Consider the following 26,399-nt stretch of genomic DNA (forward strand, 5'->3'; position numbering starts at 1 on the left):
GGGAGGACTAGCGCCCATCATTGGTGTCAGTGGGAGGACTAGCGCCCATCATTGGTGTCAGTGGGAGGAATAGTGTCCATCATTGGTGTCAGTGGGAGGACTAGTGTCCATCATTGGTTTATGTGGGAGGACTAGTGCCCATCATTGGTGTCAGTGGGAGGACTAGCGCCCATCATTGGTGTCAGTGGGAGGACTAGCGCCCATCATTGGTGTCAGTGGGAGGACTAGCGCCCATCATTGGTGTCAGTGGGAGGACTAGCGCCCATCATTGGTGTCAGTGGGAGGAATAGTGTCCATCATTGGTGTCAGTGGGAGGACTAGTGTCCATCATTGGTTTATGTGGGAGGACTAGTGCCCATCATTGGTGTCAGTGGGAGGACTAGTGCCCATCATTGGTGTCAGTGGGAGGACTAGCGCCCATCATTGGTGTCAGTGGGAGGACTAGCGCCCATCATTGGTGTCAGTGGGAGGACTAGTGTCCACCATTGGTATCTGTGAAAGGAATCGTGCCCCATCATTGGTGTCTTTGGGAGGGATGCCAGCACATTCTTAGTGTCATTGGAAGGAATAATGCCCCATCATTGGTGTCATTAAGAGATAAAGTGCCCTGTAATTGGGAGGAACAGTGAGTGCCCCATCATTAGTGGGGGTAGTAGTGTCATGTCATTGGGGGAGGGCGGGAATAGTGCCCCATCATTGGTATCTTTGGAGGGAGGGGGATAGTGCCCCATCGTTGGTATCTTTGGAAGGGGGGATAGTGCCACATCATTGGTGTCATTGGAGACATAGCATGTTGATAAGGGGGTAGAGGGGGATCCAGAGAAGGCAACATATAAGCAGATTAAAGTTCAGCTTTGAGGAACATACAATTTCAGATTTAAAATGTGTGTTCTTAAAGAAAACAAATGGTGCAGGTCTTTCTGCCATTGCTGCTCATACATTATAATAATAATAATGTGTGTGAAGGGAACCTCAAGTGCAAAACTCCCAAGTGGAGAAATTCAAAAAATGTATTGGGTCTTCCTGTCATAGTGACATCATTTACAATCATTTTCTTGTCTTGGTGTCACAAAATCAGGAAGTGAAGTGAAATCTCTTCAACTGGGACACAGACCCCAAAAGTACTTCTTCTCCACGTTGTCCGGAAAAATATTAGTTTTTGGCTTCATAATGTGTTCCACTCTGCATGCTGTAAGCAGAATCATTGATCTAGATGTGAAGAAGTTTCCATACAAAGAAATGTATCCTAGGGGATATGAAGTGGAATGTAGTGGGGGGTGATCAGCATGCAGCTCTTCTCATAAATGACGGAACACCCGTCCTCCCATTTCATGGAATTCTCGGAATACCAAACATGATAACTACAATAAATACATTCCTGAGTATGGAAACCTTCCTGACCTCCCCCATCACTTACTATACCTAGAAATATGGTGATGGGGTCTATTCTTCTATTCTGTGGTTTTGATGTTCAAGGCTGCAGGAGCCTTTCATATGGCAAGGGATAGGGGGTGGTCTTCAGGGACTGTGTGCCGAGTCGGGGCTTATGTAAGCCCCACAATGACTTATTGAAGAACATTCTGCTCAGAACTGAACATTAGGCTTTGGAATGCATACAGGAGAAACATGCTTTCACTACAATTACAGCTGCAAGTCTTTTTGGGGATGTTTCTATCAGCTTTGCACATCTAGAGAGGGACATTTTTGCCCATTCTTCTTTGCAAAATAGCTCAAGCTCTGTCAGATTGGATGGAAAGCGTCTGTGAACAGCAATATTCAAGTCTCAGCCACAGATTCTCAATGGGATTTAGGTCTCTACTTTGCCTGAACAGTTCTAACACATGAATATTCTTAGATCTAAACCATTCCATTGTAGATCTGGCTGTATGTTTCGGGTCGTTGTCCTGCTGGAAGGTGAACCTCCGCCCCGGGTCTCAAGTCTTTTGCAGACTCCAACAGGTTTTCTTCTAAGATTGATCTGTATTTGGCTCCATCCATCTTCCCATCACCTCTGACCAGCTTCCCTGTCCCTGCTTTTTTTTTTTTTTTTTTCTTTTTTTTTTCAGGCGGCGTGAGAATGACCTACATTGTGGGACGTTTTAATTTTTTTGTCTTTAATAAAGGACTTGTCCCAAAGTGTCTCTTGTCTTTTTTACTATTTTTGACACTTTTTTTTTTTTTTTTTTTTGTGAAATAGTAGACCTTACCAATTCACATAGGGGGTAAAGCTGTGATCTGGGGGTCCCCTTGTTAAAGGGGTCTTACAGATTCCGATAAGCCCCCCACAACCACCAGGCAAGGGTTGTGGGAATGAGGCCCTTGTCCCCATCAGCATGGGGACAAGGTGCTTTGGGGGGGGGGCGCTACCCCAAAGCACCCTCCCCATGTTGAGGGCATGTGGCCTGGCACAGTTCAGGAGGGGGGGGCGTTCTCTCGCCCCCCCTCTTTTCCTGCAGCCTGCCAGGTTTCCTGCTCGGATGAGGGTCTGGTATGGAACTTGGGGGGGGTCCTTATGCCATCTTTAAAAAAAAAATGGCGCAGGCTTCCCCTTAATTTCCATACCAGACCTAAAGGGCCTGGTATGGATTTTGGGGGGACACCCACGCAACTTCTTTTTTTTCATTTTTGGTTCAGGGTTCCCCTTAATATTCATACCAGACCTAAAGGGCCTGGTAAAGGACTGGGGTTGAACCCATGCTGTTTTTTTCAATGAGTTTTATCTATATTGCCGAGACCCGACAATTCATTACAGTCGCGATCAATTTTAAATTACTTTTTTCCTTTTAGAAATGTCATTTTGCTGTGGTACTGTTCTAAACATGGGAAAACTGCGCCACTTTACAGGTATACTGTAGACACCCTCCAGGCACGATATTTAACGGAATATTTAATTTTTATTATTCCACTTTAAGCATCATTAAAATCACTGCTCCTGAAAAAGCGGCAGTTGTTAAAACTTTTTGCATTGATACATGTCCCCTGGGGCAGGACCCGGGTCCCCACACACTTTTTATGAAAATAACTTGCATATAAGCCTTTAAAATTAGCACTTTTTTTTTTTTATGTTAGTGTCCCATAGACTTTAACGGTGTTCTGCGACTTTTGAATTTGCCGCAAACATCGCATAATGTTTGTTCGTTGTTTGCCGAACGTCCGGACGACCAAAGTTTGGCTATAACTAATGCCTGTTCACCCATCCCTACTACCAAGTACTCGGCCGGAGATATCCCTGTATTTGCATGTGCCGACGTCATGCGGCACATGCGCACTTAAGCAAACGGAAGCAATGGCACATACGTGCCGTTGCTTCGGTTGTACTGTGCCGTTCCCGACGGCTCCCACGGCAGTGACGTCATCGCAGCTCTGGCCAATCATATCGCCGGAGCCGCGATACCCGGAAGTAACCTCCGGGATAGATGTCGCCGGCCGGAGGGGGAAACGAGGACGGCTGCGGGGCTTCGTTCTCGGGTAAGTAATTCATGATGAGTTAGTATGCTATGCATACTTGCTCATTGTGCCTTTTATCTTGCAGGGTTTTTTTTTTTTTTTTGGTTCCAAGAGGGTTTACAACCACTTTAAGAGGCGGCTTGCCCCAGAGAGCTCCGTGACCGCGATTGCGGGTCATCGAGTCTGCAGGGATACCCGCGATCGTTTCGCAGTGAGGATGAAAACGGGGAGATGCTAATGTAAACAAGCATCTCCCAGTTCTGCCTACTGGCACTGTCACTGATCACCGCTCCCTGTAATCGGGAGTGGTGGTCAGTAACATGTCACACACAGCCCCTCCCCCGCCACAGTTAGAATCACTCCCTAGGACATATTTGACCCCCTACAGCGCCACCTAGTGGTTAACCCCTTCACTGCCAGTGACATTTACACAGTAATCAGTGAATTTTTAATCGCGCTGATCGCTGTATAAATGTGAATGGTCCCAAAATCGTGCTAAAATTGTCCAACGTGTCCGCCATAATGTCGCAGTCACTCGTTCAGCAGATCCCTCGCTCCTTGGTACCCTCGTTCAGCAGATCCTCCGCTCCTTGGTACCCTCGTTCAGCAGATCCCCCCGCTCCTTGGTACCCTCGTTCAGCAGATCCTCCGCTCCTTGGTACCCTCGTTCAGCAGATCCCCCCGCTCCTTGGTACCCTCGTTCAGCAGATCCCCCCGCTCCTTGGTACCCTCGTTCAGCAGATCCCTGCTCATTGGCACCCTCGTTCAGCAGATCCTCCGCTCCTTGGTTCCCTCATTTAGCAGATCCTCCGCTCCTTGGTTCCCTCGTTCAGCAGATCCCCCCCACCTTGGTACCCTCGTTCAGCAGATCGCCGCCATTACTAATAAAAAAAAAATGATCAATAAAAATGCCATAAAACTATCCCCTATTTTGCAGACGCTATAACTTTTGCGCAAACCAATCGATAAAAGCTTATTGCGATTTTTTACCCAAAAATATGCAGAAGAATATGTATCGGCCTAAAAAAAAAAAATTCGATATTTTTTGGGGATATTTATTATAGCAAAAAGTAAAAAAAAAGAAATGCATTTTTTTCAAAATATTTTTTTATTTTTAGCGCAAAAAATAAAAACCGCAGAGGTGATCAAATGCCACCAAAAGAAAGCTCTATTTGTGGGGAAAAAAAGGACGTCAATTTTGCTTTGGTGTACCGTCGCACAGCCGCACAATTGTCAGTTAAAGCGACGCAAGGGCCGAATCGCAAAAAATGCTCTGGTCAGGAAGGGGGTAAAGCGGTTAAAAATAATCAATGCTGATTTGAGATCCTGAAGTTCTGCTTTAACCCCGTTTTTGTATTGAATTGTAATGTAACTGTAGTGTAAATCGCTGTGAAAACTGTTGCCACTATATAAATATAGTGTATAATATAATATAAATATAGTATATATTTTTAATATAAATATAGTATATAATATAATATAATATAAATATAGTGTATAGTATAATATAATATAAATATAGTATATAATATAAATATAGTGTATAATATAATATAAATTATAGTGTATAATATAATATAAATATAATATAAATATAGTGTATAATATAATATAAACATATTGTATAATATAAATATAGTATATAATATAAATATAGTGTATAATATAATATAAATATAGTGTATAATATAATAGTATATAATATAAATATAGTGTATAATATAATATATAGTATATAATATAATATAAACCTAGTATATCATAAAAATCTAGTATATAATATAAATATAGTGTATAATATAGTATATAATATAAATATAGTGTATAATATAATATAAATCTAGTGTATAATATAGTGTATAATATAAATTTAGTATATAATATAAATCTAGTGTATAATATAATATAAATATAGTATATAATATAAATATAGTGTATAATATAAATATAGTATATAATATAAATATAGTGTGTAATATAAATATGGTGTATAATATATAATATAATATATAATAAAGTCATTATTCTTATGTCTTCTAGATAACACGCAGCAACCTGAAGAGCTTCATCCAGAAGGAGTTTGACCACATGAAGCAGCTGGTAAACGAGGAGGAGAAGAAGGCCCTGCACTTCGTGGACCTCCAGGAGGCCGTGGCCTCGGCCCATGTGACCGAAGTCCTCGCCGAGCTCAACGTCCACATGGGCAAATTAATGACGGAAATGGCGGAGATCACACGTCAGCTCAACAGCTTTAATCAACTGGTAATGCAGAAACCAGAGGTAATCTGTGTGCACCCCGCTCTCTTGGGACTCTCGGGGGTGTACTGCCAGGTCTCTGTGCGTCTTCCTGCATGCTGCTGACAGACACAACGCTGCCTCCTACACAAGCCCATAGCCTGACTGTCTGAATTATGCTAAAGAAGGACTCCGCTTACTCCACAACAGGCCACAATACATTATCTCAATGTCATTTAAAATAAAAAATTTAAAAATACGCTTGTAGGATTATCATGCCGCTAACAGTTGGGCCAGGTTACAGAATAACAAAAACGAGATGTATAACCATACAGGATATGGTGCGAAGGGACTAAAGGAATCAAAAATGTCCTCCAACTGAATCAGTACGGAGCACAGTAAAGCCTCCTATTGCTTAAAGTGGTTGTAAACCAAAGACATTAAATATAGGAACAAAGTAAATCCTTCTATAGCACATGTATCAAACGCAAGGGCCGAATCGGCCCACCAAGCCATTTCATATGGCCCTCGCCTAGGGTGGCCACCTGTCCGAGATTCACCCTGACAGTCCGGGTTTTTAATCAAGTCTCAGGTTTCCACCTGAAACCTGGACACATTATTCAGACAGGAATGTGGCTTAGAACAGAGCCTGACAGGAGAGTGAGGGGGCACTATATGGGCCACATTACTATATCTTTGGAGTGCCTAAAAGGTGTCCCAGGCAGGGGCGGCCCATTCATTAGGGGTGTCCCCCCCTCTCCTTTCCACCCCCTATATGCAGTGGATAGATTCATGCATAGCATAAATTCATGAATCTATCATGGCCGCCCCCTATTCAGGTCACCGGGCATATGAATTAGAGCGCCCAGGTTTTTTTTTTTCTTTTTAAGAACCTGATTGGAGCCATAGGCTCTAATAGGCTTCAAAATAGGGTGGGCTTGGGACGCAGGGGATTGCGCCTGGAGCCCACCCAGGTGTGTTGCAACAGCGAATGAAAACTCACCGTTGCAACACTGATCCTCCTCCTGGCCAATCAGGAAGCAGGTATAAACCTGTTTCCCGATTGGCTAAAATGTCAGGCGACTCTATTGGATGCCTAGCGCTGGGAGGAGGAGAGAGGAGATAACATGGAAGCTGCTCCAGAAGAGGACATAGTCACCGGAGCAGCTTTCCCCGAGCCCTCCTCTAGGGTTGCCACCTTTTCTTCAAGTCAAACCTGAACACTTTAGCAGCGCACAGCAATTTGTTTTTTTAGATATATTTTGCTATTAAATAACATTTCTAATCATATGAAGTTAACAACAAGGGTCCCCCTTTACATCAGAGTCCACAGAGTTCTCCTTTTACATCTGAACTCGCAGAGTTCCCTTTCACTGTAAGGGAGGACTCTGCAGACGCTGATGTAAGGGAGAACTCTGGGGAGTAATGGATGCTCTGGCAACCATGATTTAAGGGGTAACACAGAGAACTCTGATGTATGGAGAGGACTCTGATGTAAAGGGAAACACTGTGACCTCTGGTGTAAAGGGGAACACTGGTGTAAGGGGTGATCTGAGAACCCTGACACTCTCAGCTTAGACAACTGCATGCAGCAACCCTGCTGGGAAGCCATAGCCCAGTCTAAATAATGTGTCCGGGTTTCAGGCAGTCTGAAACCCGGACACATGATTCCAAACCTGAACTGTCCGGGTGAATCCTGGACAGGTGGCAACACTACCTGCCACGCATGAACAACCCGCATCCAAGGTAAGCACAGCGGGTGGTGGTGGTGGTGGGGGAATCTGTGTTAGTGCCACGGTGGGTAGTGCCACTTCACCGGCACTTTTTGGACTTTATTTTTGCACACATGCTATAATTAACTTTTTCACAATTTTATTGACTTATAAATTAATTATTTAATACGATAAAGAGTAGATACATTTATCTAGTCTTATAGATACAACCAACCCTTTGAGGACAACCATAATGCTGATGCGCAAAGAAATTGAGTTTGCCACTTCTGCTCTATAGTGTGTACTTGCGCGCACACAAACGCATACATAAGTCACACCCTCAAATGTAAACAGTGTTCAAACCACACATGATTGTTCGAGTGAGAGCAATAATTCTAGCACAGGACCTCTGTAACTCAAAATTGGTAACCTGTAGAAATTTTTAAAGCGTCATCTATGGAGATTTTTAAGTACCGTAGTTTGACGCCATTCCACGAGTGTGCACAATTTCAAAGCATGGCATTTTGGGTATCTATATACTTGGCATAACAACATCTTTCACATTATACAAAAAAATCGGGTTAACTTTACTGTTGTGTGTGGTTTTTTCTTTTTTTTTTTTTATTCTTGAAAGTCTTTTTTCCAAACAAATTGCGTTTGAAAGACCTCTGTGCAAATACCGTGTGACATAAAATATTGAAACGATCGCCATTTTATTCTCTAGGGTCTCTGCTAAACATATATATATATATATATATATATATATATATATATATATATATATATATAATATTATAATGTTTGGGGGGTTCTAAATAATTTTCTAGCAAAAAAATACTGATTTTAACTTGTAAGCAACAAATGCCAGAAAAAGGCTTAGGCATGAAAGGGTGTTAAGCTATGGGCATGTGTCTTGTTTTTGTTTTTCAGGAACTCCCTGAATGGTTGCCTTGAAAAGCAATCTGGTGATTTTCTGTTCTTATGCTCTATTCTCTATCTTTATTTCCATGTTCTGCTTTTTTTAAAGCGCACCTGTCATCCCTACATAATGATGGAATCGGCCATATTATTGGCAGTGCTATGAAGAAGGGGGGGGGGGGGTGGAAGAATGTTGGCGGATGGGGGGTGGTGTGCCTTAATGCTGGCCATATATTATACAATTTTCTTCTATAGATTTTCTTTAGATTTAGCAAAACCATATAATATGAGGTCAAATCTAAACACTTTCAATTTGTGTGCAATCAGACAGGCCCTTGTACCACACAATTGAAGGTAAATCTAAAGGAAATTGAACAAGAAAATTGTATGGTGTATGGCCATCTTTACTTTAATCATATATATATATATATATATATATATATATAATATATATTGTGTGTGTGTGTGTATGTATGTATGTATATATATATATATATATATATAAAATTTCTTCTCAGAATGGATGCCTATATTGTGTATGTGTGACAGATGCACTTTTATTATCAAAAAATAATTTGCTTTTTAAAGTATTTTTTTCTCTCTTCTCTCTAGAACCCAGATGAAGACTCAGGGTAAGTCTGTACAATCTCTGTAGACTTGCTTTATATAAAAATATATATAGATTTTATTTTTTTGCGAGTCTTTCATATTTTCCCCTGTAAGTGGAGGACAAGAGTCATCTAATTAGCCTGCTGACTTATTACTATGCTATAAATAGCCTTCATTGCATGTGTTATAACTAAATCTGAATGCCAGTATAATCTGCTACAAAGACAGAGCTGAATGAGTCAGAGGAAGAATACACTCCCCTTAGGGTTGCCACCTGTCCGGGATTCACCCGGACAGTTCGAGTTTTGCATCATGTGTCCGGGTTTCAGTCCACTTGAAACCCGGACACAGTATTCAGACAGGAATGTAGCTCAGAACAGGGCCTGATGGGAGGGTGAGGGGGCACTATGCACGCCACATTTCTATTCTCTTTGGAGCTCCCAAAGGTGTCCCAGGTGTTTTACAATTCTATAGTATTGTATGCTAAAAAAAAAAAAAAAAAGTTTTTCTGTGAAACGTTAAAGTGTTCAGGTTTGGCTTGAAGAAAAAGTGGCAACCCTAACTCCCCTCCCTGTACTAGTCTTCATTTTTAGATTGCAGGAGGAGTCAACAGGGAAGAGATAGTGCTGGGCTTTTTCTTAGTGGAAAGCCCAGCATCAGTGGCGGCTGGTCCTCAATATTTTGTGTGTGGGGGAGGGGGGTGGGGTGGCGGAAAACAAACCTGCCCCCCCCACTTGCACAACCGCCACCCCTCACTCTCCTCCCACCCACCAGACGTTGCTTCTCCTCCCGGGCCGAAAAAGGAAATGGATCCTGAGACCCGATTGGCCAGGGAGTCTGAAGCCCCATACACACTATCCGTTTTTCTGCTGAGTTTTTCCTTCAGGTTTACCAAAACCATGTGGTGGAAGGGCCTGTCTGATTGCAAATGGAAACTCCTAAGGTTTGACCTCATATTATATGGTTTTGGTAAATCTGAATGAAAAACTGATAGTGTGTATGGGGCTTTAGGACTCAGGACCCGTTTCCTGATTGGCCGGGAGGAGAAGCAGGAAGACATTAGCGAATATTAATGCTACACAACTGGGTGGGCTCAGGGTGCAATGCTCTGCTCCCTGAGCCTACCCTTTTTTATTTTTTATTTTTTTTAAGCCAATTAGAGCCTCAAGCTCTAGTCATGTGCTTCAAACGAAAAAATTCCCATTGAAATCCGGCACCCTGCATGCAGATTAGGGTCCGGGCGCATGGATCAGGGGGCTCCCTAATGGAGCGGCCACCACTGGAATACACTGTATATTTCCGTTTTCTGCTTTAAGCCATGAAACTTTATTTTTCCCCTTTTTTTTTTTCTTTCTGTCGCTGCTCTTTGCACATCATCATTGTTCCTTGTTTCGCCTTATTAAAGTATTCCAAATATAAACTCCATGCAGGCCGCCTAGTCATTATTTTATAAGCCCCTTATTAGGAGCACTTGTGTTTGTGTTAGAGCTATTAGCAGGCTGTGTAAGCTGTCAGTGTGACGGAATCCAGACCCAGCCATGTATAAATACAATATACCCCCTTCCAGTACATCCACCTTTAATCAGCGGCCTGTCACTTTCACAATGTTTAAAGAATGTTCTATTAAACCATATGGTTATGTGGCTTGTAATGTGTGCTGTGCGGTATAGATGAGCGGTGGGTTTTATATGTATTCATCCACTTTATACCAGGATTATACACCTGTAGGGAAGAAAAGGGGAATGTCTGAGCAAAATAGAGAAATACACATGCAGTAGAAGTCTGTAATGCAGAACTCTTCCCCCCCCCCCCATTCTCAGGGGTGTATATCGGTCTGGAGGAGTGGGCATTCCTAGGCAGAATGTATTTGCATGCAGACCACCCTATGCAGGGCCGCTGTTAGAAATCATGGGGCTCCATACAGTCTGCTTAATGGGGGGGCCCCCCTCCAAATACAACCCCTGATGACTTCAGATGTTACTGACGAAACGCGTCAAGACGTTGGTGCATGACACGTCACTTCCGCTTTCTCTTTTGGAACGCAGGTGGCAGGCAATTGGCATGCCTGCCTGTGTCTATGGGATATCCGATGTTTACCTAACTGTAAGTGTATATGTTTTTATGGAAACACCATGAGGGGTTCTCTCGTCTCTGTTTGATTTATGAACCATTATTTCATTGGCTGGTCCACCGATTTGGGGGATTCAGTTTTGTGATATTAAGCCTTATTTTACTACCTTTTAAGGGGTGTTGTATTAATTTGGTGAGTAGGATATTTGTTCATTAACCGGTGGAAGACGGCACTTTATCTATTCTTCAAATCATAAGGAACATTTTCACATCACTCGATTGGAGATATCTGGTGGTGGTTTATGGACTTACACAAATTTCCATACCGTACCATATATAAATATTGTTATTTCTTATTTCACTTCGACTTTGGGTGCTTGTTATATTATAATATATATATATATATATATATATATATATATATATATAATTTTTTATTTTTTTATTATTATTATTAGTAGTAGTAGTATTTGTATTTTGCTATTTGTCCAGGGTGCACAGTCTTTGGGATTTTCCTATTTTCTCCCCATCTGAACATGCCTACACCCCACCTACCCCCAGGGCTGCAGAGGAAAAGCAGCACTGTCTGGAGCCCTGTATTGCTCCCAAATGTCCCTGATTTCGAGGGACTGTCCCTGATTTGGAGCAATGTCCCTCTTTCCTCCTCATTTGTCCCTCATTTTGGTCTGATCTATATAGATGTATATAAAATGCACTTTTTATCTTTGAAAAAGTGTTTCTCAGAGCTAAACCTTTCATCCCATTTCTAAATTGATGCATTTTGTACATTTTAAAAGCCAACAAAAAGGAATAGTAGTGGTAGAAACAAAAAAAAAAGCACTTGTGGATTTAATTTTTTTTGGAGTTATTTCTCCTTTTAAGGGGGTGTGGCAGGGGGCGTGTCCTATGCCTACATACATTTGCTAGGAGGTGTCCCTCATTCCCATCTCAAAATGTTGGGAGGTATGGGGGCGCATGGAGATTAGGGGGGCGGCACCCCTGTGCCCCTAATGGAGCAGCTGTCACTGCTAATTGGGACCTAGAGAAATGTAATTGAAGCCATGGTAAGCAGTTAGGAGTGGGGGTGTGGTCTAGTACAATCCATTTATTCATTTTGGCAGAAACGAACAATAAGGCTGTCCTGGGCCCCCCCTGTTTAGCTGATGGGACCTGGGCCCAATACATCAGGACCGGTTGTAATGCCTTATCAGTGGCCCTGACCCTATATAACACCCTATGTAATGCTAAGCCTCCATGATTGAAAGAACTGAAATCCAATAAATGAAAGGAGCGGGGCCAGGGACAGTCAGGCTGGGAATGAAAAGAGCTAGATAATGCTGGACATCCTCCAGCCAGGAAATGAGGTGGGCTCTATTAGACTTGCTGCAGCTTCTAATGCACATTGTGAGAAGCTCACAGTGTGCAGTGAAATCAGAGTGAGCCATTTCAGTGCGGAAGAAGAGCCGGTACAACTGTGCAAGACTGAAGGGAAGGCTGGAGGTTATCTTTAAAGTGTTACCAAACGCACAACAGTAAAATCAGTCTGTTTATGCAGTAAAGCATTCTTGTCATACTCGCTATACTCATGGTTTGAAAGGGTTAATCCTCTGCATCGTGTGAAAAGGCTGTTTGATCCTGTCTTCTCTGATCTCCACTTCTTCCACTGACTCCAGATAAGAGCCTTTGGGGTCAGGCTGCACATGCTCAGTCTGGTGTGTATTGCTAGAGAGTTTTTTTTGTTTTTTTCTTGGGAGGATGTATGTGATCAGCACAGGGCCAGGGCCGTCTTTAACCGAGGACAAAAGGGGCAGCTGCCCTGGGCCCCGTCATTGTTGTGGGGCCCAAAGCAGCTTCCCCTTCAGACCGTGCTGCCCACAAATAGTTGATAAGTGGATTGGGGGGGGGGGGGGCAAGAAAATGTATGCCCTGGGTCCAATTAATATTAAAGATGGCCCTGCACAGGGCCAATCAGCACTGTCTAGACAGAGGGTCAGGGGTCCTGGATCCTGATAGGCCAGCTCGGTGCAGTATGAGAGCTCCTTCTACAAACTTTACTGCACACTGATGGAAGTCACAGGACTGCTATATACTGCTGATGAGAAAAGGTATTTATCAGTGTACATAGTAAGTTTGAATAAAGACGCCAGTCCATTCAGTTGGGTGTGTGACTACTATTGTCGCCATCCCTGTACATCGCACACTCACATTGGTCCCTACCCTCAAGGAGCCCACAATCCAAGACCCCCATTCATATACTAGGGCCAATTTTCAACAGAAGCCAGTTAACCTACCAGCATGTCTTTAGAGTGTGGGAGTAAACCGAAGTACCCGGAAGAAACCAACGCAGGCACAGGGAGAACATGCAAACTCCAGGCAGGTAGTGGTAGTTTTTGCGGTTGGGATTTGAACCAGTGACCCTTTTTACCACTAGGCAAGAGTGCTAACCACTACACCACTGTGCAGTTTATGTTTACTAAAATAATTGCATACTGTGGGAGACCAGACATAGTGAATGCAGGGCCCTGGGTTTAGTAACACTTTAAGATCAGGTTATATATAGGTAGAAATAATGCAGGCCCCCGGGGGGGGGGGGGGGTCATCTATGGCTCTAATTGCAAAAAAAATAAAAATAATTAGACAACTCCATAGATTTCCCGATCCGAGTTATAGCGCCTTTCAATGCATAAGACCATTATTGGGATCTGCTGGGCAGGTAGGTGACCCTGATCAGATCTGGAAAGCTTGGATCCTCCAACACACAGTCTGCATTCACATGCTATTGTACAAGTTTTGGAAGTTCCATGTGAACGCCCTATACAAATCTGGAAAATTCTGATAACTTTGCTATCTATATTCTCCTCCTCAGAGTTCTGGCTTTGTAGGAAGTTCACATAAAAACCCCCAGAGAGGAAACCTCATATGGAAGGTCCGTACGATGGAACGTGAACGCAGAACAACACATTGTCATCGAGGAGACCAGGGAGGGCGAGCGCTCACTCTTCTGTCACCAAAGGAAGAGCCCCATGATGACCTAAATACCCCGGGAGGCCACGCCCCAGCTGTAGTCACCCAATCACCTAACCAGCCGTAATCTGGCCTGGCCGCGTCTTAACCCTTTGTAAGCTTGATTCCCTGCCGTGAATCATCCGCTCTCTGTAGATGAATGAGCCGGATTAAAATCAGCTGCTCAGAGCACATCTATGCAATTTTTTTTTTTTTGTGCTTTTTCTGTTTGCAGAAACACACTCCAGTCCATTTAACATGGTTTCCTACAGGTGATGTTCACATCTGTGCATTTTATGGAAAGGGCCAGGGACTTTTTTTCTGGTTCCATAGACTTCAATGGATCAAAAACATGTATTAAAAATTGCAAAATGCACTTGCAATATGTAAACTGCAACCTGCATAGATGTGAACCAGGCCTTAAACGTGCAAAGAAATTTGAGCACCCATCAATGGTAGTGCATCCATAAGGAGGCACGGGCACTGCCCCCTCTCTCCTGCCTCCCCCTCTAGCACCAATAGATAGATTCATGGGGTGGGGGGGTGTTTTTGAAGCACCTGATTAGAGCCATAGACTCTAATAGACATCAAAAAGGTGACCTGCTTGCAGGTCACTCAGCTGTGTTAGAAAAGCAAATGAATATTCACTTTCCTAACACTAAACGGCCTCTCCGCCAATCAGGTGCTTGGATCTGTTACCCGTCACCTGACTGGCTGAAACGTCAGGCGCTGTGATTGGATGCCTATCAGGTGTCCAATCATAGCAGAGGACGGAAAGAGAAGACGGTAGAAGACTTCGAGGAGCTGTCCCACCGAGAAAGGGCACAGTGGGAGTATTTGATGGGGCACAGTGGGAGTATTTGATGGGGCACAGTGGGAGTATTTGATGGGGCACAGTGGCTGCGTTTGATGGGCACAGTGGCTGTGTTTGGCACAGTGGCGGTAATTGATGGGCACAGTGGCTGTGTTTGGCACAGTGGCGGTAATTGATGGGCACAGTGGCTGTGTTTGATGGCATAGTGGCTGCGTTTGATGGCACAGTGGCGGCAATTGATAGGCACAGTGGCTGCGTTTGGCACAGTGGTGGCGATTGATAGGCACAGTGGCTAAGTTTGATGGCACAGTGGCAGCAATTGATGGGCACAGTGGCTGCGTTTGATGTCACAGCGTTTTTTGTTATTTTTTTTCATAATTGTCACTTTTTTTGTTTTATAGCGCAAAAAAAACGCAGAGGTGATCAAATACCACCAAAAGAAGACTCTATTTGTGGGGAAAAAAAGGACAGAAATTGTGTTTGGGTACAACGTTGCACAACCGCGCAATTGTCAATTAAAAACGACGCAGTGCCGTATCATAATGGGCTGGTCATTAAGGGGGCAAATCCTTCTGGTCCTTAAGTGGTTAAAAAGCCCAGGTGTGAATAGTAAATCGCACAAAGCACATTTCAGATGCCATGGCACCTAAAAACACGGTGTAGTTCTGCCACAACATAAATCACAACCAACCACATCACTTGAAGCAATGGCGCCCAAAAGAAGCTGCTGAACTTGTTTGGGGCGACAAGTTTCAAGCGATGCAGTTTGCGGAGTGATTTATCGCACCAGAACCGCACCGTGTTTTTTAGGTGCTATTCAAATGAATGGCATCTGAAATGTGCGAGTTGTCATTCACACCTGGTTATTCTGCCCGCGATTCAAAATGCCTATGTGTGAATGCATGCACAAGCATGTGAACAACACTGGGCGCTGCAATGCACACAATTTTAACAGGTGTTCGCGGAGCTTTAAAAACGCTCATAAAACGCCTGCTTTTGGAGCGAGGTTTGACTTAGCCTTATACACGATCTGAGTTTTCATCAGAAAAATCTTGGATGTTTTTTTTCGGACGGAATTCCGCTCAAGCTGTCTTGCGTACACACGTTCACACAAAAGTTCTCGGAACTTTCGACCGCTGAGAACGCGGTGACGTACAACACTACGACGAGCCGAGAAAATTAAGTTCAATGCTTCTGAGCATGCGTCAAATTGTTTCCGAGCATGCGTAGGAATTTTGCAAGTCGGACTTGCTCCAGACGATCGGAATTTCCGATCAGAACTTTTTCCGTCGGAAAAATAGAGAACCTGCTCTCAATCTCTTACTTGCGGAAATTCCGCCAGCAAAAGTCAGATGGAGCATACACATGGTCGGAATTTCCGACCAAAATCTCTCATCGGACTTTTGCTGGTGGGATTTCTGATCGTGTGTACTGGGCTTAAGCCCCCATTCACAGCAGTGTGGCTTTGAAATTGCGCTGCTTCAGTGCAGTTTCAAAGCTGTACATCAGTGCGATTTGCACTTCCGATTTCATTGCAACTTCATTTAACAGAAGTCTATATAAGTTGCAATGAAAAAAAAAGTGCCGGAACCTTCTTCATAATCGCTGTGACATGAATCGGTTCATCGCTGGCAATGGGGTGCGACTTCTTCTGCAATTTGGAACTGTTCAATCGCACGGCAAGTCGCAACGGTTGCTTTGGTGTCACTTTTTTATAGCGCTAATCATGTGACCGCGTATCTGGACACAGCCAATTTTTTTGGCCCGATTGCCATTGAACCGAGGACCTCCGGCGCTGCACGGCAGACGTCCTAACCGTTAAGCCAATAAGATTGTGGTGTTTGGATACACATCTCCTTTAACATGAATAACAGATCATTATAAAATAACTCTTGCGGTGTGAAGTGACCTTCTATATTTATCGCGGTGCTCTTTGAATATTTTTGAGGCGGAATATGTTCTTTAATTATTTCTGCCTATTTCAGCCTTCAACATGTTTATTGGGTATGGGAAGCCTTTAATCGAGTTTTGCCGGCTGTGACGGCTCTTTAATTTGACGTCTGCTGACAGGTTTTCCTTATTAGCAGTAAATCCGGCATCCCAAAAGCCGATGTTTACAGAGATGGAGGAATTCCAGGCTCTAAAGTGGCTCTTTGCACGTTCAGGCGACAGAAAGGAGAACGAGGAGCCGCTGATCTCTTCTTGTCTCTAACACCGGGATCCGTGGCTATATTTGTAGTCCAGCAACTGGGCCTTGGCCAAGGCAGAATACACAAAGCCTAACATGGTGATCCCACACCAAATCTCTCCTTGCTATATTCAGAAGCAGCTCGCCTTAACTCCTTCCTGGCTTCACACTCCGAAAAAATACAATTCTCATGGTGGCCATTTAGAACGTTCCTTCCTTATTGGAAAAAGTTTAGACGGGCATTGACCAAACTGAATCAATTAGACACATAATACACGCCTAAAGCTGGGTATACAATAGAAGAATTTTGTTAGATACTTTTCATTGTAGGAAAAAGAGAAGTGCGGTTAGTTTTGTTCCCGAATTAAAATTTGGAAATTTATTCGGAAATTTGAATGTATCCGAATCTTCAAATGTAAAATAGTAAGGAATTTAAGGAGGAAGTAAACACTGCCACTTCCTCCTTCTTCTTTTTTTTTTTTTTTTTTGTGACCCTCAAAGACATAATGTGCTAGTATGCAGTGCATACTAGCACATTATGTGAAACTTGCCTACAAACGAAGCCCTCGTCGTCCCCGGTGGAGGCCACATCCATCTTCGCCCCCGTCTTCCTTTCCGGATCCGCAGACTCTGTCTGTGTGGCTGGCCCGGAGCCGCGTGACGTCACTCCCGCAGCCACCGGTCACGGCACAAGGCTCTGAAGAAACGGCACGGACGGCCGTTCCCTCAGAGCGCGTGCGCCGATTATGTCATCAGCGCAGTATACAGTAAATATCTCCTAAACACGTTTAGGAGATATTTACACTACCTATAGGTACAAACATTAGAAGGAAGGTTACTTCCTCTTTAACCACTTACAGACAAAGATGGCTACAGCATGGTCATGTTTTTCTGGGTGGACGTCCTCCCAGAATCTTGCTCCGGGGAACATCTGTGACCGCTGGGTCCGGAGGATCACGGTAAACGGCCGCTGATAGCGCGTGATCAAATGACGGAGCGATCGCTTGTAAACAAACCAGCGTCGCATCACGTCAATTCTGCCCCATCATTGGTGCCAGTGAGGGGAATTCTGCCCAATCGTTGGTGCCAGTGAGGGGAATTCTGCCCCATCGATGGTGCCAGTGAGGGGAATTCTGCCCCATCGTTGGTGCCAGTGAGGGGAATTCTGCCCCATCGTTGGTGCCAGTGAGGGGAATTCTGCCCCATCGTTGGTGCCAGTGAGGGGAATTGTGCCCCATCCTTGGTGCCAGTGAGGGGAATTGTGCCCCATCCTTGGTGCCAGTGAGAGGAATTGTGCCCCATCCTTGGTGCCAGTGAGAGGAATTGTGCCCCATCCTTGGTGCCAGTGAGGGGAATTGTGCCCCATCCTTGGTGCCAGTGAGGGGAATTGTGCCACATCATTGGTGTCAGTGGATGGAATAGGATACCAAGGGTTGGATAAAGCAATCAAAGGGCCTCAGTTTGAAGACTACTGGCCTACAGGTATGCAGCAATATATTGCAGTTTTGTTCTTGGGCTTCAATATGCTTTAATTATTCTCCTTTTGCTGACTGGCAGGCCTGAGTGAGAGGAATGTTGACGTGTGATTACAGATCTAGAACAAGCACATGGTGAAGTGGCTCCGGCATCGTCTGACATGTCATGTCACGGTCTTACAAGCTGGGGATGATTCTGATAACCACAAGTACAGAGAAGGCCACAGGGATAAGGCAGCCGGCGCTGTCACTAGACATATGTGTGTGAGGAACATGTGACCCGATTCCGCAGCCTGTCAGGATGGAACGCTCAATCTGCGTTTATTAACCCCTGATCTCGTAGTTAGCAACCATTCCTTAACAACAAATAGTTTGTGCTAAACAATGATTAAATGTTTTAGGAAAGTTTGTCATAAAAAAATAATAATCTGCCACCCTAAATAAATCAATTTATAAAGGGCTGTATACATAAAGAAATAAATGAATGATGCCTTGCAGCCCTGGGATCCTCGGTTCCAAATCCGAACAATGACGATATCTACATGGAGTCTGCATGTGTTTCTTCTCACCCTCCAAAGACCTGCTAGTTGGTTAATTAGCTCCTGTTTAAATCGGCCCTAGTGTGTGTATGAACGCTATATTACCAAAAGTATTGGTACGCCTGCCTTTACACACACATGAACTTTAATGGCATACCAGTCTTAGTCCGTAGGGTTCAATATTGCGTTGGCCCACCCTTGGCAGCTATAACAGCTTCAACTCTTCTGGGAAGGCCGTCTACAAGGTTTAGGAGTGTGTCTATAGGAAAGTTTGACCATTCTTCCAGAAGCTGATTTGTGAGGTCAGGCACTGATGTTGTTCCATCACCCCAAACTTGCTCATCCATGTCTTTATGGACCTTGCTTTGTGCACTGGTCCAAATCATTTGGCGGAGGGGGGATTATGGTGTGGGGTTGTTTTTCAGGGGTTGGGCTTGGCCCCTTAGTTCCAGTAATGGGACTTCTTAAGGCATCCGCAGGCCAAGACATTTTGGACAATTTCATGCTCCCAACTTTGTCATAACAGTTTGGGGATGGCCCCTTCCTCTGATGGGGACAGGTGATGTAAGGGGTGGGGATTCTGATAGGGACAGTTGATGTAAAGGGAGTATTCTAATGGGGGCAGGGGATGTAAGGGGATTTTCTGATTGGGACAGTTGATGTATGGTTTGACTCTGATGGGGACAGTTGATGTATGGAGGCCTCTGATGGGGACAGTTGATGTATGGAGGCCTCTGATGGGGACAGTTGATGTATGGAGGCCTCTGATGGGGACAGTTGATGTATGGAGGCCTCTGATTGGGACAGTTGATGTATGGTTTGACTCTGATTGGGACAGTTGATGTATGGTTTGACTCTGATTGGGACAGTTGATGTATGGTTTGACTCTGATGGGGACAGTTGATGTATGGTTTGACTCTGATGGGGACAGTTGATGTATGGTTTGACTCTGATGGGGACAGTTGATGTATGGAGGCCTCTGATGGGGACAGTTGATGTATGGAGGCCTCTGATGGGGACAGTTGATGTATGGAGGACTCTGATTGGGACAGTTGATGTATGGTTTGACTCTGATTGGGACAGTTGATGTATGGTTTGACTCTGATTGGGACAGTTGATGTATGGTTTGACTCTGATGGGGACAGTTGATGTATGGTTTGACTCTGATGGGGACAGTTGATGTATGGTTTGACTCTGATGGGGACAGTTGATGTATGGAGGACTCTGATGGGGACAGTTGATGTATGAGGGCACTGATGGGGACAGTTGATATATGGGGGACTCTGATGGGGACAGTTGATATATGGAGGACTCTGATGGGGACAGTTGATGTATGAGGACACTGATGGGGACAGTTGATGTAACGGGGCACTCTCATGGGGACAGTTGATGTAAGGGGGTATTCTGATGGGGCAGTTGATTTCCTATATGTACAGTTGATGTAAAGGAGCACTCTGATAAGGACAGTTGATGTAAAGGAAGTACTCTAATGGGGACAGGTGATGTAAGGGGGTATTATGATGGGGACATTTGATGTAAGGGGACACTCTGATGGAGACAGTTGATTTCCTACATGTACAGCTGATGTAAAGGAGCACTCTGATAAGGACGGTTGATGTATGGGGGGACTCTGATGAGGATAGTTGAGGTATGAGGGCACTCTGATGGGGACAGTTGGCGTAAGGATGCACTCTGTTGGGGACAGTCGATATATGGGGGGACTTTGAGGAGGGGAATAGACGTAAAGGTGCACTCTGATGTAAAAATTTTATGTAAGGAGCATGCTGATGAGGACACCTGATGTAAGGGGGGGGGGGGGGACTCTTATAGGAACCCCGATGTATGGGCAAAGATGGACTCCAGTTGTAAGGAGGGACTCTGGTAGGGACACCTGATATAAGGGGATACAGGTTCTGTTGAATCATCCTAATACATATTCACATTCTTTACACCTACAACGGCTCTGTACTACCTGTCATATGTTACTGATGAGTTGTCCCTCCATGGTACAGAAGCATGCCAAGGTAACAGGGAATACTACATGCGTAAATACTTGTAATAAATATTTAATTAACCGCTTAAGGACCGCTTAAGGATTATATATTATATATATAATATTTTTTTCAAAATTGTCGCTCTATTTTTGTTTATAGCACAAAAAATAAAAAACGCAGAGGTGATCAAATACCACCAAAAGAAAGCTCTATTTGTGGGAAAAAAAGGACGCCAATTTTGTTTGGGAGCCACGTCGCACGACCGCGCAATTGTCGGTTAAATCGACGCAGTGCCGAATTGCAAAAAGGGGCCTGGTCCTTTAGCTGCAAATTGGTTCGGGGTTTAAGTGGTTAATATCAAATGTATATTATAAAAAATATATATAATATGATAAATATAATATGCCAAAATGTTTCCAATGTTCATACCTTTAGTGTTGCGGGCGTACTCCGGTTGGTGTTGTGGTGTTGCATTGCCATTCACTCCTAATGGCACCCCAATGCACGTGATGGCACATTGTGGTGTGCCTTTCAGGGGAAAAAAAAAGTTCATGCACATTTTTTGATGTGTTTTGGTGCATGAAAATATAGATCAGCAAGCAAGTAAAATGAATTAAACATTGATGTTCATGTAATATACAGCATAGCAAGGTAAATGTATCCTTAATATCAATGGATACCCATCATGTATAGAGTGCGTTCCCTTTAAGGCCACCAGCTTGTTGGGCATCATGGTTTTATCTGTCCTCCAGTCTGGTGTCGCCTTGTCAGGGCCAGAGGAGAGATAGATGGGATTAATCATGGTCAGGGCTGGGGATTGTTATATTAAGGTTTTATATTAAGTGTAGTGATGGATTTAGTGTTTCTGACCTTAACGTTTCCACCTCCGTAGGAGCTAAATTAAGATTAAACCGTCCCATCCTGTTGTAGGCTGGTGTCGGCCAAACTAGCGGCATCTGCCATAAATTTTTTATGAAGTTAATTAAAGACATCGGAGATATTTTATGCAAATAAGACTGTACATCCTACGCTGGAAAGTAATTTATTGCAACGTCAAGTTTAACATCTTGATGACGAGACAAATTCCATTTGTATTTTATGCAACAAAGAACACATGAGAATTAACAAGTATTAAGACTTATGAGGTTCTTATGTGGACCGCTGAAGCAATGTTTTAGCCCTTGTACACACGGTCGGAGAATCCGTCGGAATGTGTCCTATCGGACCGTGTTGTCGGATAATCCGACTGTGTGTGGTCTGCATCGTACTGTTTCAGTCGGAATATCCGTCGGACCCAATTTTCCAAATTGTTCGATAGGACATACTCCGATCATGTGTAGAGAATTTTGATCGGACAAAGTGCCACGCATGCTCAGATCAAATTTGTACATCAAAGCTATTGGCTACTAGTGTGAACATAGTCCCATCGTAACGAAATTACGTCATCACGTTCTGAAAGATCGGATTTTTCAACAACTTTGTCCGACCGTGTGTATGCAACAGTTTCGGACACAATCCGATGGACAAAATCCGACGGATTTGGTTGGCAGAATGTCCGACCGTGTGTACGGGGGCTTATAAGGCTTCGGAGGGGGTGCTTCAGTAGTCCTGGGGGGCTGATATTCAGAACCAAACCCAAGAGGGTTTTTTTTTTAACAATGTTACAATAAATTGGAATTCTAAAAAAATATTGGGATATAAATTGGGATATAAATAAACCGAATGTGCCCCTATTTAATAATAATAATTATTTTATTTTATTATTTCATAATAATAATCCAAAATATGACACCAAAAACTACACATAACCATTCATTTCCACAATGATGTCTTAAGCTTATTCGACAATATCATTTTATATGCAAAAAAATTAAATTAAAAGCTGTAAACAAATACTGAAAATGATAAGGAAAATATGAAAAATATATAATACCAGACTTAAAAGAAAAAACAATATTAAAAGCATTTAAAACAGGATCGCACCACCTTCTTTGGCACCTTAGAAGACATTTTTTTCTGGCCTTAATGTTTTTAATATTTTCTATATTTTTTGTTTTTTCAGAAAGATTTAAAACATCTTCTATTTGTAGGTCCGTCAGAATTATCGAAAAAAATAAAAGTCAGCTGAAGCCCACACACGATCGGAATATCCGATTAAATGATTCCGTCTGACTTTTTCTGCTTTTTCTGCTGGAAAGTCCGACCGCGTGTACACGGCATAATGGTTATATGTATTTTTTGTTGTCATCCTTTGGATTATCCTTAGGGCCGGTTCACACTGCGGGCGGTGCGAGGCGACACCGACTTGCCTCGCCGCGACCTGCCGCGACCTCAGCGGCGACTTGCAAATGACTTCTGTATAGAAGTCAATGCAAGTCGCCCCGAGGTCGCCCAAAAGTAGTACAGGAACCTTTTTTCGACTCGAGACGCTCCTCTCAGAACGGTTCCATTGTACAGAACGGGGGCAACTTGTAAGATCGCGGCAAGGCAAGTCGTGTCGCCTCGCATCGCCCGCAGTGTGAACCGGCCCTTAGTAGAGGCAAAATGTATTTGTTTAATTCTTGCAGGGAACTTTTTAGTCCTTAGATGATTTTATTTCCAGTCCCCTTACACTGCGCAAACCACGGCCCCATAAAAAAAACAAACAACTATTGAAATAAAAAAATAAACACAATGTGTATATATACTGCATCATTTGAAATTTTAAAGAATAAATTAAAAATATTAAAATGTAATGCATAAACTGTGTGTGTGAATATTTACACTATCTCACAAAAGTAAGTATACCCCTCACATTTTTGTAAATATTTTATTCTATCTTTTCATGTGACAACACGGAAGAAATGGCACTTTGCTACAATGTAAAGTAGTGAGTGTACAGCTTGTATAATGGCATACATTTGCCGTTCCCTCAAAATTATTATTATTATACATGATTTATAAATAACAAGATAACTCAACACCATTAGGCGGCTTTCACGCTGAAAGTGCTGACCGTTAGCGCTAAAGCGATTTTCGGCTGCTAGCAGGTGCTTTTAACCCAGAAAAAGGCTTAAAAACTCCAGTTCTGCAGCGCTGTCCATTCATTCCAATGGGCAGGGCATTTTGGGAGAGCTTAATATAGCGCTTCCAACCCACCCCCAAGATGTTGCTTGCAGGACTTTTCGGTAAGTCCCGCAAGCGCACCGCACCAGTGTGAAAAGAAACACTGGAATGAATGGGAAGCGGTTTTCAGGGGCTTTTTGTAGAGACTATTTCTAGCGCTAAAGTGCCTGAAAACCGCCCCAGTGTGAAAGAGGTCTTAATGTCTAAACCGCTGGAAACAAAAGTGAGTACACCCCTAAGTGAAAATGTCCAAATTGGGCCCAAAGTGTCAATATTTTGTGTGGCCACCATTATTTTCCAGCACTGCCTTAACCCTCTTGGGCATGGAGTTCACCAGAGCTTCACAGGTTGCCACCGGAGTCCTCTTCCACTCCTCCATGACGACATCCTGGAGCTGGTGGATGTTGGAGACCTTGCGCTCCTCCACCTTCCGTTTGAGGATGCCCCACAGATGCTCAATAGGGTTTAGGTCTGGAGACATGCTTGGCCAGTCCATCACCTTTACTCTCAGCTTCTTTAGCAAGGCAGTGGTCATCTTGGAGGTTTTTTTGGGGTTATCATGTTGGAATACTGCCTTGCGGCCCAGTCTCCGAAGGGAGGGGATCATGCTATGCTTCAGTATGTCACAGTACATGTTGTCATTCATGGTTCCCTCAATGAACTGTAGCTCCCCAGTGCCGGCAGCACTCATGCAGCCCCAGACCATGACACTCCCACCACCATACTTGACTGTAGGCAAGACACACTTGTCTTTGTACTCCTCACCTGGTTGCCGCCACACATGCTTGACACCATCTGAACCAAATAAGTTTATCTTGGTCTCATCAGACCACAGGACATGGTTCCAGTAATTCATGTCCTTAGTCTGCTTGTCTTCAGCAAACTGTTTGCCAGCTCTCTTGTGCATCATCTTTAGAAGAGGCTTCCTTCTGGGATGACAGCCATGCAGACCAATTTGATGCAGTGTGCAGCGTATGGTCTGAGCGCTGGCAGGCTGACCCCCACACCCCTTCAACCTCTGCAGCAATGCTGGCAGCACTCATACGTCTATTTCCCAAAGACAACCTCTGGATATGACGCTTATCGCGTGCACTCAACTTCTTTGGTCGACCATGGCGAGGCCTGTTCTGTGTGGAACCTGTCCTGTTAAACTACTGTATGGTCTTGGCCACCGTGCTGCAGCTCAGTTTCAGGGACTCGGCAATCTTCTTATAGCCTAGGCCATCTTTATATAGAGCAACAATTATTTTTTTCAGACCTGTTCTTTGCCATGAGGTGCCATGTTGAACTTCCAGTGACCAGTATGAGAGAGTGAGAGCGATAACACCAAATTTAACACACCTGCTCCTCATTAACAACCGAGACCTTGTAACACTTACGAGTCACATGTCACCAGGGGGCCCAATTTGGACATTTTCACTTGGGTGTGTACTTGCTTTTGTTGCCAGCGGTTTAGACATTAATGGCTGCGTGTTGTTATTTTGAGGGGACAGCAAATTTACACTGTTATACAAGCTGTACACTCACTACTTTACATTTGTAGCAAAGTGTCATTTCTTCAGTGTTGTCACATGAAAAGATAGAATAAATTATTTACAGAAATGTGATGTACTCATATTTGTGAGATACTGTGTGTGTATATACACACACAGTATATGTGTGTGTATGTATGCATGTGTGTGTGTATGTATATATATAATAATTATACAGTGGATATAAAAAGTCTACATGCCCCTGTTAAAATGTCAGGTTTATGTGATTTAAAAAGAAATGAGAACAAAGGATAAATAATTTCAGAACTTTTTTCCACTTTTAATGTGACCTAAAAACTGTACGACTCATTTGAACAACAAACTGAAATCTTTTAGGTGGAGGGAAGTAAAAATAAAAAAAATAAAATAATATGGCTGCATAAGTGTGCACACCCTTAAACTTTGATTTTATGATAGCATTCAGTCTTTTTGGGTATGAGTCTTAGCATGGCATATCTTGATTGGCAATATTTGCCCACTCTTCTTTACAAAAGCACTCCAAATCTGTCCGATTGTGAGGGCATTTCTTGTGCACAGCTCTCTTCAGATCACCCCACAGATTTTTAATCAGATTCAGGTCTGGGCTCTGGCTGGGCCATTGCAAAACTTGAATCTTCTTCTGGTGAAGCCACTTCTTTGTTGATTTGGTTGTATGCTTTGGGTCGAAGTTCCAAAGTTCCTCTTCATGTTCAGCTTTCTAGCAGAAGCCTGAAGGTTTTGTGCCAATATTGACTGGTATTTGGAACTTCTCATAATTC

The 26,399-nt window shown here is 43.5% G+C and overlaps 1 protein-coding gene across 6 annotated transcripts in view; it reads left to right on the top strand.

The window, feature by feature from the left end:
* Window positions 1–26,399, top strand: part of TRIM44 (tripartite motif containing 44) — a 175,599-nt gene that overhangs the window by 19,090 nt on the left and 130,110 nt on the right. For 5 of the 6 annotated variants that reach the window (XR_013263978.1, XR_013263977.1, XR_013263976.1 and 2 more), the window contains 2 exons: window positions 5,488–5,727; window positions 8,925–8,944. Coding sequence is in view for 2 of the 6 variants with exons in the window: in XM_077462992.1 (XP_077319118.1) it covers window positions 5,488–5,727; window positions 8,925–8,944 (260 nt within the window). In the remaining 4 variants the exon portion in view is untranslated. The remainder of the gene's footprint in view (window positions 1–5,487; window positions 5,728–8,924; window positions 8,945–26,399) is intronic. The other variant, XR_013263980.1, reaches the window with a different exon arrangement.

This window comes from Lithobates pipiens, unplaced genomic scaffold (genome assembly GCF_037356315.1).
Source record: "Lithobates pipiens isolate NorthernLeopardFrog02 unplaced genomic scaffold, aLitPip1_a1.2 Scaffold_10, whole genome shotgun sequence".
Taxonomy (NCBI): domain Eukaryota; kingdom Metazoa; phylum Chordata; class Amphibia; order Anura; family Ranidae; genus Lithobates; species Lithobates pipiens.